The sequence below is a fragment of the Melospiza melodia genome, chromosome 8 (genome assembly GCF_035770615.1).
Source record: "Melospiza melodia melodia isolate bMelMel2 chromosome 8, bMelMel2.pri, whole genome shotgun sequence".
Taxonomy (NCBI): Eukaryota; Metazoa; Chordata; class Aves; order Passeriformes; family Passerellidae; genus Melospiza; species Melospiza melodia.
Window position 1 is genome coordinate 30376873 of NC_086201.1, and position 15496 is coordinate 30392368.

At 39.6% G+C, this 15496-nt stretch overlaps 1 protein-coding gene across 7 annotated transcripts in view; it reads right to left on the reverse strand.

Annotated features, from left to right (window-relative positions):
• PMS1 (PMS1 homolog 1, mismatch repair system component) overlaps nucleotides 1–15496 on the reverse strand; it is a 44174-nt gene that overhangs the window by 24166 nt on the left and 4512 nt on the right. For all 7 annotated transcript variants that reach the window (XM_063162522.1, XM_063162524.1, XM_063162525.1 and 4 more), the window contains 3 exons: nucleotides 13653–13835; nucleotides 11605–11707; nucleotides 10349–10512 (listed from right to left, as the gene is read on the reverse strand). In XM_063162522.1, coding sequence (XP_063018592.1) covers nucleotides 10349–10512; nucleotides 11605–11707; nucleotides 13653–13835 — 450 coding nt within the window. The remainder of the gene's footprint in view (nucleotides 1–10348; nucleotides 10513–11604; nucleotides 11708–13652; nucleotides 13836–15496) is intronic.

Sequence of the window (15496 nt, forward strand, 5' to 3'; positions counted from 1 at the left end):
GTTTTCTGCTTCTAGGCAACTGAGACTGCTACACTCAGGCCCACTTCATTTTTGCCACTGCTAGTTGCCTGAGTGTATTCAATGTTTTCCTTTAAATACAAAAGGAAAAATAATGCAGCATGTTGCATTTTAAATTGGATGCTACAGTGCTGTTGAAATTTATATTTTCAGTAGGTATTATGTGTCCAATAAATTCAAAATAAGCTCACAGTATTCAAGTACATGCTGTTAAGTGAAAGGATGGTGAGAGAGCAAAAAATACACAAGCACCCATCTCAAGAAATGCTATACATAGCCTTAAAATTCCACCTGTCCAGTGGAATATTTGCTGGCCTTCAGGGGTGAATTCCACAGAAGAACACAGTTCTCCTGGAACATGATATTCCCTTCCTACAGGACAGGTGGAATTGTAAAGCTTTGAGACTGTTGACCCTAAACTATTCCCCAAATCTTTAATTTTCCAGTTCCACTACATTCTGCAGCATTTGTGAAGTGGGGCTTTTTAGTCCTGCCTGAATGAAATTCATCTCCTAAAGAGCAGCCTGACAGCCCTTTGCACATGCTGGATCACAGCTTGGTTATTCCAAAGTGAGGTGAACCCCTTAGACATAAAACACAATTTACATCAGGGGGCAGGGAACAGAAAAAGGGGAGAAGTGAGCAAGGAGAGCCACAGGTCGGGTGTCCACAGCTCTGGCAGGGAGTCTCCCCATGCTCCAGAGCAGGCAGAGGTGAAGGACAGCCCAGGGCTGCCTCAGCCTCTCTCCTCTACACCTGCTCTAAGCCTCCTCAAAGACATTCTGGAGTGATGAAAGAATCTGTCCTCTTCTTTATAGCTCCTCTTATAAAACATATCCTGTACTGCTTCTATTTTAAAATTGATTACTTAAAATGGAAACAGAAAGTGCCAAGTGATTTTTTTCTTTACTGGATGTATTTTAAATTAAATGCATGTGACCAAACTGAGAAAGACACTTGTTACATGACTAATATAAACATCATGCTGTTTATTTTCGGGTATCCTAGTGTGATGCTGCAGGTACAGATATAAATCTTAGCTGCTGATTAATGCAAGGTTATTACACAGCTTGACCTGCTAGAATGGCTGATACTCAGAACTTTGAAAAGAACACTTGAATAAGGTGGTTTTAAGAAAGCTGTGGAAAAAGAGAATTTATTAAATGCAAACTTGCTAAAAGTAGTTACTGTAATAGGTTCAGATTAGTTTTTTAAATAGTCATATACTCACCAGATACTCAGTACAAGAGACAGAATTTTAGGAAATAGTTACGACAGTAGCTTAAATTAAAGCCACAAACGAAAGAGGCCATGCAACTCCTAAATTTCTATACTATATAAAAGACAGAATACAGTGTGTATTCATTTCTAGCTCTGCTGCACATTATGAAGCAACAACATAGGAAGAGCTGGCAAATTACAGAAAATTATTTTTCTATATTCCCCAGATGTATCAACAGCTATTAAAAAATCAGAGAAACACTGCCTGTTCCATTTCATTTATTTTGGAAAGTGTTGCCATGAGGTTCCTGCATTACCCTATTTTTTTAACCTTGCTTATACCCTTTCGTTTATCTAAAAATACACCCCTCTCACACACCCCCCATATTTTTTTCTAGGTCATATAAAGCGGGTGTCTAGGATGAGCCAAGGAAGAATCTGACTCTAGTCAGTATGATGACGCTGCAGAAACAGCCTACTCAAAGATATATTATTACATGTGGCCCATCTTAGATTCTGCAAGAGCTAGCCAAATATATTCCACCTCTCTGTTTCATTGAAGGGGATTGCACGATCCACATCTTACAAAATGTCCTAATGCATATAAAATCTATTGCACATATGCAGAAGATAATGATGTGGGTGTCTGTGTGTACCTATTCCTCCACCCCATGCAGCCCTAGGACACAGGCATAGTTTTTTGGAGGATGACAATGTACACTCCAACCTAAATGATTGTGTGACTCCATGCACACACAGACTAGGTAGCTGTTATTTCATTATGAACACATATAGTGCAGGAGGATTCCTTGAAAAATGTGTGAAGTGCAGAGAAAGAGTGTGCAACCTCTTCCCACTGGGGTCCCTGATACAGGATTAGAGAGAATTAAAAGTTGCTCAGTATTTGTTTCTTCAAAGAAATCAAGGAAGAGCAGAATAAAAAAACAGTTGCTCTGCATCCCTAACTATCCTTTATATTTTAGAATTTCTACCAGTAGCTACAGTGATTTGCAATCCCAGATAAAAGGAAAATCTTAATTAGAGCTGGGACCAGATGCTGTTTCCAACTGTGGCTACTTCAGCATAATTATGATGCTGAGAGTTAAACGAACTCATTCCAGTTACCTTATTACTACATAATGGCAGTACACTTAAAGTAGACTTTTAGTACCCAAACCCCACCTATTTTCTTCAATGATTTCATCACAGTCACATTATTCACCCTGCAATAAGGTTTGGGGGTGTAAATGTCTAGTTGAGCAAGCAGTTGTACATGAACTGTAGGCTGGTAATGTACTTGAGTTAGCTCTTTAGAAGAGAACTGCATTTCAGTCTCTCTAGTTTTGTGCTACATGCTTCAAAAATCTTGTCACCCTGGCATTTGAGATCTCACTGCAGATAACTCTTTGGGCCAGTATGTTCCTTAGTTTCTTGACCTAAAACCTAATAGCCTATTAGGTTTCAATTGGAAGCATTGCTGCCTACCTGTTGAGAGTACACAAACAGGAACAAAACCAGGCAGCAATATCCCAAGACTGAACTGAGCCCAAGGGAAACAAAACCACATCCTCCAATACTATGTCTATAACCTCTTCATCTTAATATGAAGACACCCAGCTCCAAGGGCTGGCACATTGTCTGCAGTGGAAGAAAACCCATCTGCTAAGATCAAAACTGATCAATGTGAAGTCCTCACCACACTCTTTAGAATGCCAGCCTTGAGAAGCGCTGCTGTTTTTCAGCTCCATGCCTTAACTGGTGTTCTGTTTTAACACCAGTAGTAAGTTACCTTCCTAAAAGGGAACCCTTACATAAACTGCCCTTGAAAACATAAATCACAAAGATTATTCAATTTAGCTTATAAAAAAATGAAGCAACTAATCAATTATTTTCCTAGATATTTTAGACTCACCCCTAAGGAATCAGTTGCCTCTCCATTTGTATGTGTGATGCTAAGACAGTTAGTAGTGGAGATATCCAGTACAGAAACTCAAGGCACCATTTTCCCCCTCATCAGACACAGCTACATACCTGTCTATCCAATGTCATCAAATATTAGAGCTATCAAGGGGATTTGCTGAAACACAGTCATGTTCCACAACGCTGTTCATTCTACAAATTCCAGTGTATTCCTTACTCAGATTTCCCTTTCATGACACGAGAGCATCCTCTCAACAAAAAGACTGTCTTGAGCATGACACAGTGGAGAAATGCTTGGATTTGGGAGTTAGGAGGTAAGTTAGGAGAGGAGCTAACAGATATTACAAGGAGCCAAGGATCTTCATCTGGTAACACCTGTCTTCAAAGCCTTTCAAGAATTCCAAAGACTCCTGAGAGTCACATCCTTTTTATTGCTTTAATCACACATGTTCAGCCACAGGTGTTCAGAAAACCTGATCCCCTCTTATGACCAGGTGATCCACCTAGTGGATGAGGGGAAGGCTGTGGATGTAACCTTAACTTCAGTACAGTTCTAGGCACTGCCCCACAGCATTCTCCTGGAGAAACTGAAAGCCCCTGGCTTGGACGCTGCACTCTTTTGGGATGCACTCTGTCTGGATGGCCAAGCCCAGAGAGTGGCAGTGAACAGAATGAAATGCAGTTGGAACTGGTCACTGCTGGTGTTCTCCAGGGCTCAGAATCAGGGCCAGGCCTGTTTAACATCTTTTTCCAATTATCTGGAGAAGGGGACTGAGTGTACCCTCAGGCAGTTTGCAGGCAACATCTAGTTGGGAGGGAGTGTTGATCTGCTGGAGGGCAGGAAGGCTCTGCAGAGGGATCTGGACAGGCTGAATTCACAGGCCAAGACCAATGGTGCGAAGTTCAATAAGATGAAGTGCCAGGTCCTGAACTTGGATCACAACCCCCTGCAGCACTACAGGCTGGGGGAAGGTTGGCTATTAAGGTGCACACTAGAAAAGGACTTGGGGGTGCTGTTTGACTGCAGCTTGGCCAGTGTGTGGCCAAGAAGACCAATGGCATCCTGCCCTCTATCAGGAATAGTGCAGCCAGCAGGACCACATTGTCTTTCTGTACTCACCACTGGTGATGCCACACCCCATGTCCTGTGTGCAGTCTTGGGGCTTTCACTACAAAAAAGACATGGAGGTGCTGGAGTGTGTCCAGAGAAGGGCAATGAAGCTAGAACACAAGTGAGATGAGGAGAGCCTGAGGGAGCTGAGGGTGTTTAGCCTGAGAAAAGGAGACTCAGAGGGGATCTTATTGCTCACTACCTCACAGGAGGTGACAGCCAGGTAAGGGTCAGGCTCTTCTCCCATGCAAGCAGCAACAGGACAAGGAGAAATGGCCTCAAGGTGCACCAGAGAGGTCCAGGTTAGGTGTTAGGAAAAATTTCTTCACTGCAAGAGTGGTCAGGCATTGGAACAGGCTCCCCTGGGAAGTGGTGGAGTCACCATCCCTGGGAGGGTTCAAACACTGAGCAGACGTGGCACTTCACAGTGAGGTTTAGTGGCCATGGTGGTATTTGGTCAAAGGTTGGACCTGATGCTCTTGGAGGTCTTTTCCAACCTTAATGATTCTCAGGTTCTATGAAAAGGTTCTTTCCCCCAGAGGGTGGTTGGGCACTGAAACAGACTCCCCATGCCTGTGGTCACGGCACCAAGCATGACAGAGTTCCAGAAGCATTTGGACAACACTCTCACACACATGGTGGGATTCTTGGGGCACCCTGTGCAGGTCCAGCAGTTGGACTCAATGATCCCTGTGGGTCCCTTCCAACTCAAGATATTCTAAGGTTCTATTAAATTCCACTTCCCTAGCAGGAAGAAAAAATAAATTTAAAAAGCCTCCTAAACAATCAAACTACTGTCAACACCCAGTTTCCAACCCAAAACTGTGATTCAGAAAATGTACAACATCACAGTGAATTCTATAAATAAAGGGAGGTTTTAAAGCCTTTTGTAAAACAGCAGTTAACAAAAGTAACATATATAAAACAGTGACAAAGTGCATTGTTAAAGAAGAGGGAAAATTCCCATGCAGCTTTGGAAACATTCTTTTTTTCCACGTACCTTTTTAAGCTAGACAGTGTGAGTGCAAAAGCCTTGCAAAGGCACATCTCAGATTCTGCAACACACTGCATATGTGAAACAGTAATTGTTTTGAGATTTTTGACATATACTGTGCTGTCATTTGTAAAAAGTGATGGATGAGAAACTGGAAACCTCAAGGAATTAGTAATAGGATATAAAGCATTTCACCTCTGGGTCACCAGTTCAAATTCAACCAGGTTGGTAGTGACCAAAAGTAGTTACCATCTGGCAGCTGTTCTCTGGCTGATGTAAATTGAGTTGAGGGTCTCAGCGCATTTCCTAGTGGACAGGTGTCCTCAGCACAAAAAAACACCATAATTAACTCTCTGTTTGGCTTTCTCAGCAGAGCCACTGAACAACGAATAGAAGCAAAGGCTGAGCTGTATTCCAGGTTAGAATGGAAGCATGTTGGCTGCAGAGCACTGCAGATTCTCAATCATAATTCCTCTTTATATTTTAAGACACACAGATTAGAGAGGGATTTCATTCATCATCATTACATTAAACAGAGCAGCCTTTCCAATTCAAGATAGAGTTTATGTGCTGCTATTTCTGTTCAATTCAGAGTTTTTTAAACATGCAGCTACAGTAGAGTTTGGAAGCACAATGAATGAATGCAAAGTAAACTGACATTATTAAAAATGGCAAATGTACCATAATGCACTCACTCTCTAAAAAAATCCACACTTATTACAGAGGACAGGGACACACAAAAAAACCTGGATTGAGATTATTTCATACAAACTGTTGGTTAAGATTATGCAACTTTGGAAAATAGAGGAGACTAACTGTAAAGAAAACAAAGACGGCATCCTTTAAGTCAACACCACCAACAAAAGAGGTTTTGGGGAAGACACTACCCACAGTTATTGCAAGACTTTTTAAATGGACTTTGCATCCAAAACTCGTGACTCTCTTAAGAAAAAAACAAGAAACAGTTTTAGGCAGAACTGCGTGTGACCAAGCTTCAAATGTTATGTGTGAAAAACACTGGAAAAAAAATTCACTTATGCCAAGTTTTCCTCAACAGGAACTGGAAAATTTACTGAGCCTACATATGGCCCATCTGTACTTTGCACAAGACATGGGACCACTTGTGCACAGTATGACCTGCTGATAGGCACCATCTAAACCATCTGTTGCTGAATTTTTTTGGCTCTACTATATCTAATATTGTTAAAATAGCTATAGTTACTGGATGCCCTTTCTCATTTTGGCATTTGTGGAATAAAGGCAACTGAAACAGAATTAAAGCATTCCCTATCACCAGTCTTACAAAACACTGATGAAATACCCTTCTATCTCTTCAACATCAGTGGTTTATAGAGACTGAGCTGAGGGCTACTGGTATTAAACAGAGAAGAGTGTGAAACTGCAGTTCTAGAGAAGAGCTGGAACTACTAAAAGTTGTGTTTTACCAGCTTGGGTAAAACACAGCCAGAGCTCACAGGTTGCTAGAACACAGCATTTGGGGCTGAAGGGTTTGAGGCAGTTTAAGCAGTAGCTGACTTTGAAATGTTCTTAACACGCCTTCAGATAACATTAACTTTAAATAAACTTGCTGAATACTCATGTAAATTATTTCCATTTGGCTGTCTCATTATTCAATATGCTTTCAAGGAACATGGTGATGAAAGAAGAAAAATACCTCTTTCTAACATAACCATACTGGCAAGAGGATCAACATTATCAGTATTCAAAGAATGTCTTGGCAGGATAAACCTTCATAAAAAGAAGGAGCACTAGCTAATCCAAGTTGTCAAAATAGCAATAGTACCTCAAGGCTTGATCTGCAAAGTGATTCATTATTTATTGCTAATGCAAACAAAACATTCTGAGCAGAAACAGCAATTGAGTGTTTCCTATCTTGGAAAGCCACTGATGGAGAATCCACAATAAATAAATCTGAGGAGGAATAGGGAATATCTATTTTCTTACCCACTAAAAATCAACCAAAGGCTGGAAGAGGTGGTTCTTTTCTGTGAAGAACCACACTTAACAGAAATCAGTATTTTCCAAGCTAACACAGACATGAAATGTAGGAAGAAGAAAAAAATTCTGGAAATGTCATTCAAAAGCACAAGACATACACCTTTTGAAAAACCACAATCAGACATGGTGGAAATTCATCCCGCAATGTAGCATGCACCCTAAAACCATCTATACTTCAACAGCTCAAAATAAGTTCCTGCTGGAATTCATCAGGCAACCATTTTCAGATGCCTAATCTCAGACACTTCAGGGCAGCTTCAGCCTTTCTGCATTCCTCCCCAGTAAAGCCAGGGCTATGCTTTCACAGAACCACAGAATGGTTTGGGTTGAAAGGGACCTTGCAGATCTCTGGGTCCAACTCCCCAGCCATGGGCATGTTTCTCAAGGCCAGCTGCTCAAACCCCATCCAACCCACCATTTTCCTTCAACTTCATATAAAATACAGGGCTGTGAAAACTGGGGGGATTTGGTTTTTCAGGGGGAGGATTGTTTTTAGTTTTGTTTTCTGGTGTGGCTTTTTTCTTAAAAGTATTGGTTTTGTAATTTATTTAGAAAACTTCCTTGAAATACATTTTTATTTACTTTTCTTACTATATTTTCTATTCTTTCATTCCATCTTTCTTGGTCTCCTACTGCAATAGTTAATCTCTGCTACCTTCTTTCCCTTTTAAGCCCAGGAACCTGACTGTACTCTCAAGGTGTACCTTCTTCCATTGCAACAGAAAGTACTGGTTCAGCCTCAAGAATGTGGGATTCTAACAAGTCCTCTGAATATAATTGCATATACAATTTGTCTTTTAAATGAACACATTATCTGTGAGCTACATAAAAAATAAAGCTATTCTAAGAAGTTGATTCTCTCTCCTAGTATATTTCTAACAAAAAAATAACAAACATACACACAAATAAAATCACCAAGGACACTATTCAGCAGAGTATTACTACAGCACAATATGCTGTAGTGTCTATATGGAAAAAACAATTTCCTGATCCAAATCAGCCATTGAAATGACAACAATATTTAGCATATGAAGGCAAAAGAAATAAAGAATATTTATGTTCTGTGATAAGGTAAAACAAATGCACCATTGACCTACTGCAAGTTGCTACACACTGGAAACTCAAAATTACGAATCTTTTAAAAGGTGTGATACAACAGATGACTTTTTATTTTGCACAGAATGCCAACAGCAGTAGAAAGACAGGAATCTGAATACAAATTTTATAAAGCTCAGTTCAGTTATTACCTTTCAGACTATATTAAAGCATCTCCACATGCACAGAGACAGACCACACTTTCTGTCTACTTAAGCCTTTAATTCTCCTGTCTCAGCAATGGCTACTGAGCGACCTCTTGTGATGAAATGTTTGAGCACTTTCCCACTGCTTTTCCTCTTTTAAAAAGATAAATTAAATGAACAAAAGGCTGGCAGTGCAAAATGAAAAATACAAAAAAACCAACATCATTTTTATCATTACAATAAAGGAAACTTTGTTATCCATTTATTAAATCCCTAAAATTGGGTATTGAAGAATGTACCTCTGAAGCTAATAAGTGAGGTTCAAAAGAAACCCCAAGGTGCAATGGCAACTAACATGCCACCTTCACACCATTTTTGCAGGAAGTGTTGGGAAACATACAGGTAATCACCTTCTTGGACCTTACTGCCACTGTATTAAAATAAGCAGAAAAAAACCACCCCACGATACTCAATACCCTGATCAAAGGGATGAAATCAAAACACCATAAAGAAAATAGCATTTGTGAGTTGTTGAAAAGGGCAAAAACAGACCACCAAGAAGACAAAATTAATTTTACTGACCAACATCAGTACTGTGAACCACTGGCAGATATGTCAAGGAGCTCAATATAGTCTTGGAGGCACACATCCCCCAAGATGTCTGGTTCCAAATTCTCAGTGATCTCAGTGAAGTAAGACTACAAGTTAGCTACTCTTTCTCAGCCTTGAAATAGTAATTCTGTAGCCAGCTTTAGTTTTTCACAGTACCTACACAGTGACATTTAAAAATACATACATGAATACAATCAAAGCATGTCAAACAAGTTCAAAAAAGCAAAGGAAATCTGTTGTCATTTCAGAAAAGTACAGTGCCTTTTCCTACTCCCACTGCAAAGGAACTGAAGTGTGAATGTTTGATTGATGGGGTAACTGATCAAGTCTCAGTGAGCATGACAAATATCAACATTACTGTACAACAGAAACAGAATTGCTGAGGGATCTGGCCACGAGATGTCACTCTCTGCTTTGTGGCAACTTGGAAGTTCATTTGAACAGCCTCCCCCTCAGAGGTGTAAAAAGCCAGGGTACAGCCAATGAAATCTGTTCTGCTAAATTTGGGTCAGGTTAAGTTGAACTGCTCCACATGTCATTTCTGTAGTATGTGATGTAGAATTCCCATTCAGTGTGCAGTGAAGTCAAAGTAACCTCCAAGTAACCCCTGCATTCATCCTCCCAAGTTTAACCAAGAGCAACTAGCTCAACCAAATGTTGTTGTTCTAACATGTTACTGTTATTACACCAATGACAGAAATTGTTTTGAACTTTCCAGCCTTTTAAAATAAAATCATTGTTATGTACTGAGCTCTTATGACTCAGAATACAGCAAGCTGCCTGCATGAACTATAGTTTCTATCCAGATAGACAGTCTAAAATAGAAAGTTTTACAAGTTTTTTCAGGTGGCTTTGGTTAACACTTTATCAGGCCCTATGGTTTAGTAAGGTCTCACTTCTTGGTTTGAAAATCATCACCATCTTTACTAACCACTTGCATGCAAAATAATTTTTATACTTCATATATCTAGCCAGGCATCTCCTGCAAGAGACCAAAAATACCTGAGCCTGAGTTTTAGGAGCTTAACATAAAAATCTGTAGCCATTATAAATATATACCTGTGAAAGGAGGAAGTAAGTGGAAGTCCAAAACAAAGCTATGATGAAAGAAAAAATTTAGGAATGAAACATTTTGTGTAAGTATTACATGAACTGCATGGATTCATCAGAAACAGATCCTTAAGATAGCTGACAGAAAAAACTCATTATTACCTTATTATGTGTTAATGTTATCCTCAGGTCTGGTTTTATGATACCATATGCTGTCAGTAGATCTTGGACTTTTTTCAGTTCTTCCTTACATTTTCTATTTGTTGAGTAAAACTGCTTTCTTACAGGAAGATTCTTAAACAAATTTAGGACTGTTACTGTAGTACCTGCAAGAAAATAAAGTAGAAATTATACTGAAAGCAAATCACTGATTGGATCTTGGGGAAACTATTTTTACATAAACAGACATATTTGTATGCTGCTGCACTAAATCAGGTTATTAGCATGAGAAGAAACAGACCAAATTAGCAGTCATTTTCCCCAAAAAGGCATCAAGACTTTTGATTCTTCTCCTTTATTTAGAGTTATGACTGCAGCATTAAGCTTTCTTTCATAGACACCAACAGCAGCAAGAACCAGCACTACATAAAGCTGTCTCAATGCATAAGTTAGCCTTCATTAGCAAAATGATTAATTAAAAGACTAGAATCTAATCACACATATCTGCAGGCAAAGGAACACTGTGCTTCATTAAGGTCCTTCACAAGCATTTGCTTTAGGGTAGTACCTGAAGTGCCAAATACCTCTGTACACTGTAGGAGGAGGAATATTCATCTACCAACACAACCACACGAATTCCTAGCCCATAAGGATATTGCAAAGCATTAGATATGTCAGAGAACTCAACAATTTCAATGAAAGGCATGGCATTACAACCTGCAGGTGTTCTGGCTGTGGAAAACACTATACAGGCTAAAACTTAAAAAGAATCCTTAGTAAAAATTAGGTACACACTCTTCCTGCAAGTTAGAAAGAATTGTGAGTTTGCCTGGTCCTACAGCCACACTGCTTCCAGCAATTCCTATGTATGGCAGCAGGGCAACTCTTCCTCCTTTATGCAAGGATTTTGCTACATACAGAAACATTACTTTGGTCCTGAAGAAATCTTTCATACACTTATACAGACTAGTAGCATTTAATTTTTACAGGTTTTATTTCCACTGTCAGCTTGAAGAAGTGAGTCAGAGAAGGAGAAACTAGTTTATAATTACAATCTAGAACAACTTCCAAGACATATCATTTCTTATGCTATGACAACACATTCTCAGCTGACAGACACAAGGCATGAAACGTTTACAGCTGCAAAGATTTCATACTCAGCCTTTAAGTACCCAACAGGTATTTCAACATCAGATAGAGCCTCAGAGAAACACAAAATACCCCTGTCACCTTGCAACACCAGAGCAGTGATAGCCTACCTTGCCCAAGATGGGAAGGCTTTTTAGAGGTTACACGTCCATTGCTATCCAAGGCATACTGAATGCTGAAATCATCAGCAGCTGTCTTTGTGGTGACCAAAACCTGAAGAGAGTGATGTAAAAAAACCTGTGTTAATCAGGGATAGACAAAGTTCAGAATGAGCTTAGATAAGCTTTGCTACCACACTCACCACACCAATCTGTTACTTTAGTCACCATAATTACATTTAATTAGTTTATAAAATTTCTCTTGAACAGGTGTTTCTCACAGGCACGGAAACATTCAGCATTATTCTGCATGTTTCCTGCCATGTAACTAAAAGCATTTCTATCATGCTGATTCACAAAGCACAGCAATTCCTGCTACCTACAACACACACTGCTCTATTTTCTATTCAAGCACAGATTAAGTAAACTTTATCAATTGACAGTTCTGCATTTTTACCCTCTGTGAGACACACTCTGACAACTTGAATTCATGTGAGATTCCACAAACTTAAAGACTACTCTCAAACAAACAATATATTTTCTTTCCACACCTGAACATATCTGGCAATCAGTCACAGCAAGTTTTGTAAGCTATTAAAGTACTTCACAGATTGCTTTAGCAAGAGCAGTCATAAATCAGAGTTCAGTTACCAACACTGTGAGTAACAGAACCACTGCCCTTTAACCACCTGGAAGACACAGTTTAACACACATACAGAGGTTCAGGATATTTTGGTTTATTTTAGTGTCTCACATGAATCATTCAGCATTCAGTCATGCCCCTGGAGAGAAAAACAATAATTGATTAACTGGGAATTACAGTATTGCAGACCTACTTAAGGTCTGCAATACAATAGCAAAGTACCTTCAAACTGAAATTTCAGGGGGCAGTTTGAGTAGGCAGAACACAATTAATGCCAGAAGTGTTAATTAACATAATTACTGATACAAGGAGTAATACTTATTAAAGCACTTCATACACTCAGGCCACCTCCCATCTCTTATGAAATCAGCCACAGAGCTGATTAGAAGCTCTGAACAGATGGCATTCTGCTCTGAGAGCTCATTAGAAGGAACCAATGATTGAGGTCTGTCATCACCTATCAAAACACCAACACTTTTGAAAGCATCTTTGGAAATCTCCATCCAAGTACACAGCCCACTCCTGCTTAGTGCAATGTGAATGCAGCCCAAGGTACCAAGGAGTGAAGCTGTACCATTATCTCTCCTGAGCTCAACAGCTGATGCTTCCAAGCAGACACAGACTTTGGTATCTTCCTGCATGTTCTAATCCTCAGCAGACTTGCACCTAAAACATGGCCTTGGTGCAGCATGAATTCAGAAAGGGAGAGCACAAGAGATCTGGCAGATGCTGTGCCTTCAGCAGCCTGAACACTTTTCAGATGGTTTTGAACAAACATATTTACTTTTAGCCAACAAGTAAAGTAGCAAATGTCAGTACACTGCCAATCCTCTTAATACAAACACATGGCTCAGACTCAGCTAGGTCAGGCAGCAGGTTCCTGTTTACTCACAGGGACAAAGTTTGTGCAACTGCAGTCACATACATGTCAAAGAGCAATAAGGAGCCCAGCAAGATCCCATGAGTGCTGATCACCTAGATAACAAGGCAGAAATCATTACTGCAATGGTGGCTGTGTGGGCCATCAGTCCCCTGAAATGACTTCTCCTGGCCATCACCTGCTGCTCCTTCCTTGATCTACCCTAAATCAAGTAGCAAAGCCAGCCATACTCTTTGACATGATACTCCCTGACACAAAAGGAAAGAAAATGCAACACAATCTGTCTGTTACCTCTTCTGACTAAGCAAAATAAACAGAGCACTGCTGTGACCTGTGTGACAGAAAGGCAGGACTGACACAAACAAGAAATTTGTACGACAGGGCTTCTGGGGCTGGGGAGAAAAGCAGCATACACAAGTATACCCCTGGCAATTCACTGGAACATTTCAACTCTTTGCACAGAATAAAACTTCCATGAACATACACAGGTAACAAAAATCATAACACAAAGGCTCCCCATTTATTGCAAGTGCTCACTTCTGATATGCTGCAAATCGATCCCAAAGCTTCCCCGCGGAAGCCGTACGTTGTCAGCCTTTCAAGGTCCTCAGAGGAGCTGATTTTTGAGGTGTAGTGCTTGACTGCCATAACTGGGACATCATCAACCTTGATTCCACTGCCATTGTCTCTCACTTCTATTTTGCTAAACCCGTAATTCTCCTAAAAAAAGAACAAAACACAAAGGAGCAGTGAAACAACTGAATTTATTAAGATGAAATATTGAAGCAGCTCAGGTTACAGCTTCTAATTAACCATACAGAAGTTGAAGCTTTGCTTGTTTGGAGGAACTGAGCAACCATTAAATGTCCCTGTTTAAGGAAAAAAAAAGAAAAGGAAAAATACACCATGTTAGGATAACAGTGAAGTTTTCTCTAATTAAATAACATAACTCATCTCCTGTGATTTGGAAACAGCAAAACCGAAGCTCAAAAGGAGACCTATAGCTGGAAAGCTGAAGATTTTTTTGTCTCTTTTCACCTCTCTTACCTACTTGGTATTGATTTTTTTGAAATCACTTGAATGCAGCTCTGCATCCACTGAATTCAGCAGACCCTCACTTCACACCATTTTCAGTTTCAATTTTGATTGATGTGATTCCATTGCATTTTCTAAGTTCTGCTTTCCAAGTTCAATACACAGAAGCTGAAATTCTAATGTGGGGCAAGGCATGACGTGTAAGGGTAATAAAAAAGCTTGTAAAGAGATACAGTATTTTACAAAAAAGAAGTAAAGGTTCCCAGAGGCTCTTTTAAAACAGCCCTCAAGGAAGCAAAATTCAATCTTTGTGATTTGCCTTTACATACATGCAAGGCATATTTTACTGAATTCCAGTTTAAATAAGTCATTCCAGTAAGCACCAGCATAAATAGGGTAAAATTCTGAAACCCAGATATTTACAACAGATAAATAAAAGATGAAATTTAGGTTCTGTAACATCTCAAACAAGTGCAGGAAAAAATTCTTCTTTCCAGCTACACTATAGTCTGCACAAGTGAGCAGCACCTGGAGGAACCACAAGCCAGGAGGAGAAAGTAATCAGAGCTGCAGGATCAGTAACTAAGCCTCTTCCACAGAAGCAAGACTGGCTCTTTGAAAAGATCATGATGCAACACTCAAAAAAATGTGCTGCAGTGTGTAATACATCTAGGTGACCTTACAACTAGTTTTGCTTAGAAATTATTATCTTAAAACAGTGGCTGCCATCACTGATGCTGGACAGAGCATGTGATGGTGATCACTGAAAGGAGGTTGATTAAACAGAACAAACCTTGCTGTCCTACCTGGGGCTATGCTGAAAACAGTTATGAAAAATTATAATGTACTCACAAGGTTATTTCTTGAAGTAAAAAAAAATGATGCAATAAAAAACAAAAGAAAAGGATCTAAAGAAACCTTCTGCATTCACACATAATCTGATTTAGGAAACATCAAAAGCCTCTGAGGTAGGCTCAGAACCACAATACACAAAAAACAACAGAAATATGAGTACATTTCACTTTCTGTTTTAATGAATGGTGCAAAAGCTGTCTTCAGGTGAAAAACAATGCTTTTGCTCATGTTTGAGTCAACTTCCTACTGGGCAGCAAAACAGAACCAAGCAATACACCTCAACTGAGCACAAAAACACACAAGGAAATAGAGGCAGGAAACCCTCTACCCTGGTGCTGTGTGTGCTAATGAAAGGTTTGAGCATTTTACAATGACCCCCTATTTTCCATTCTCATTTTTACTTTCTGACCAGTTAGTTGCTTAAGAAAAGTGAGATTCATCTTGAATCAAAATGCTACATAAATGATTCTCTCTTTCTCTTTTAATCTTAT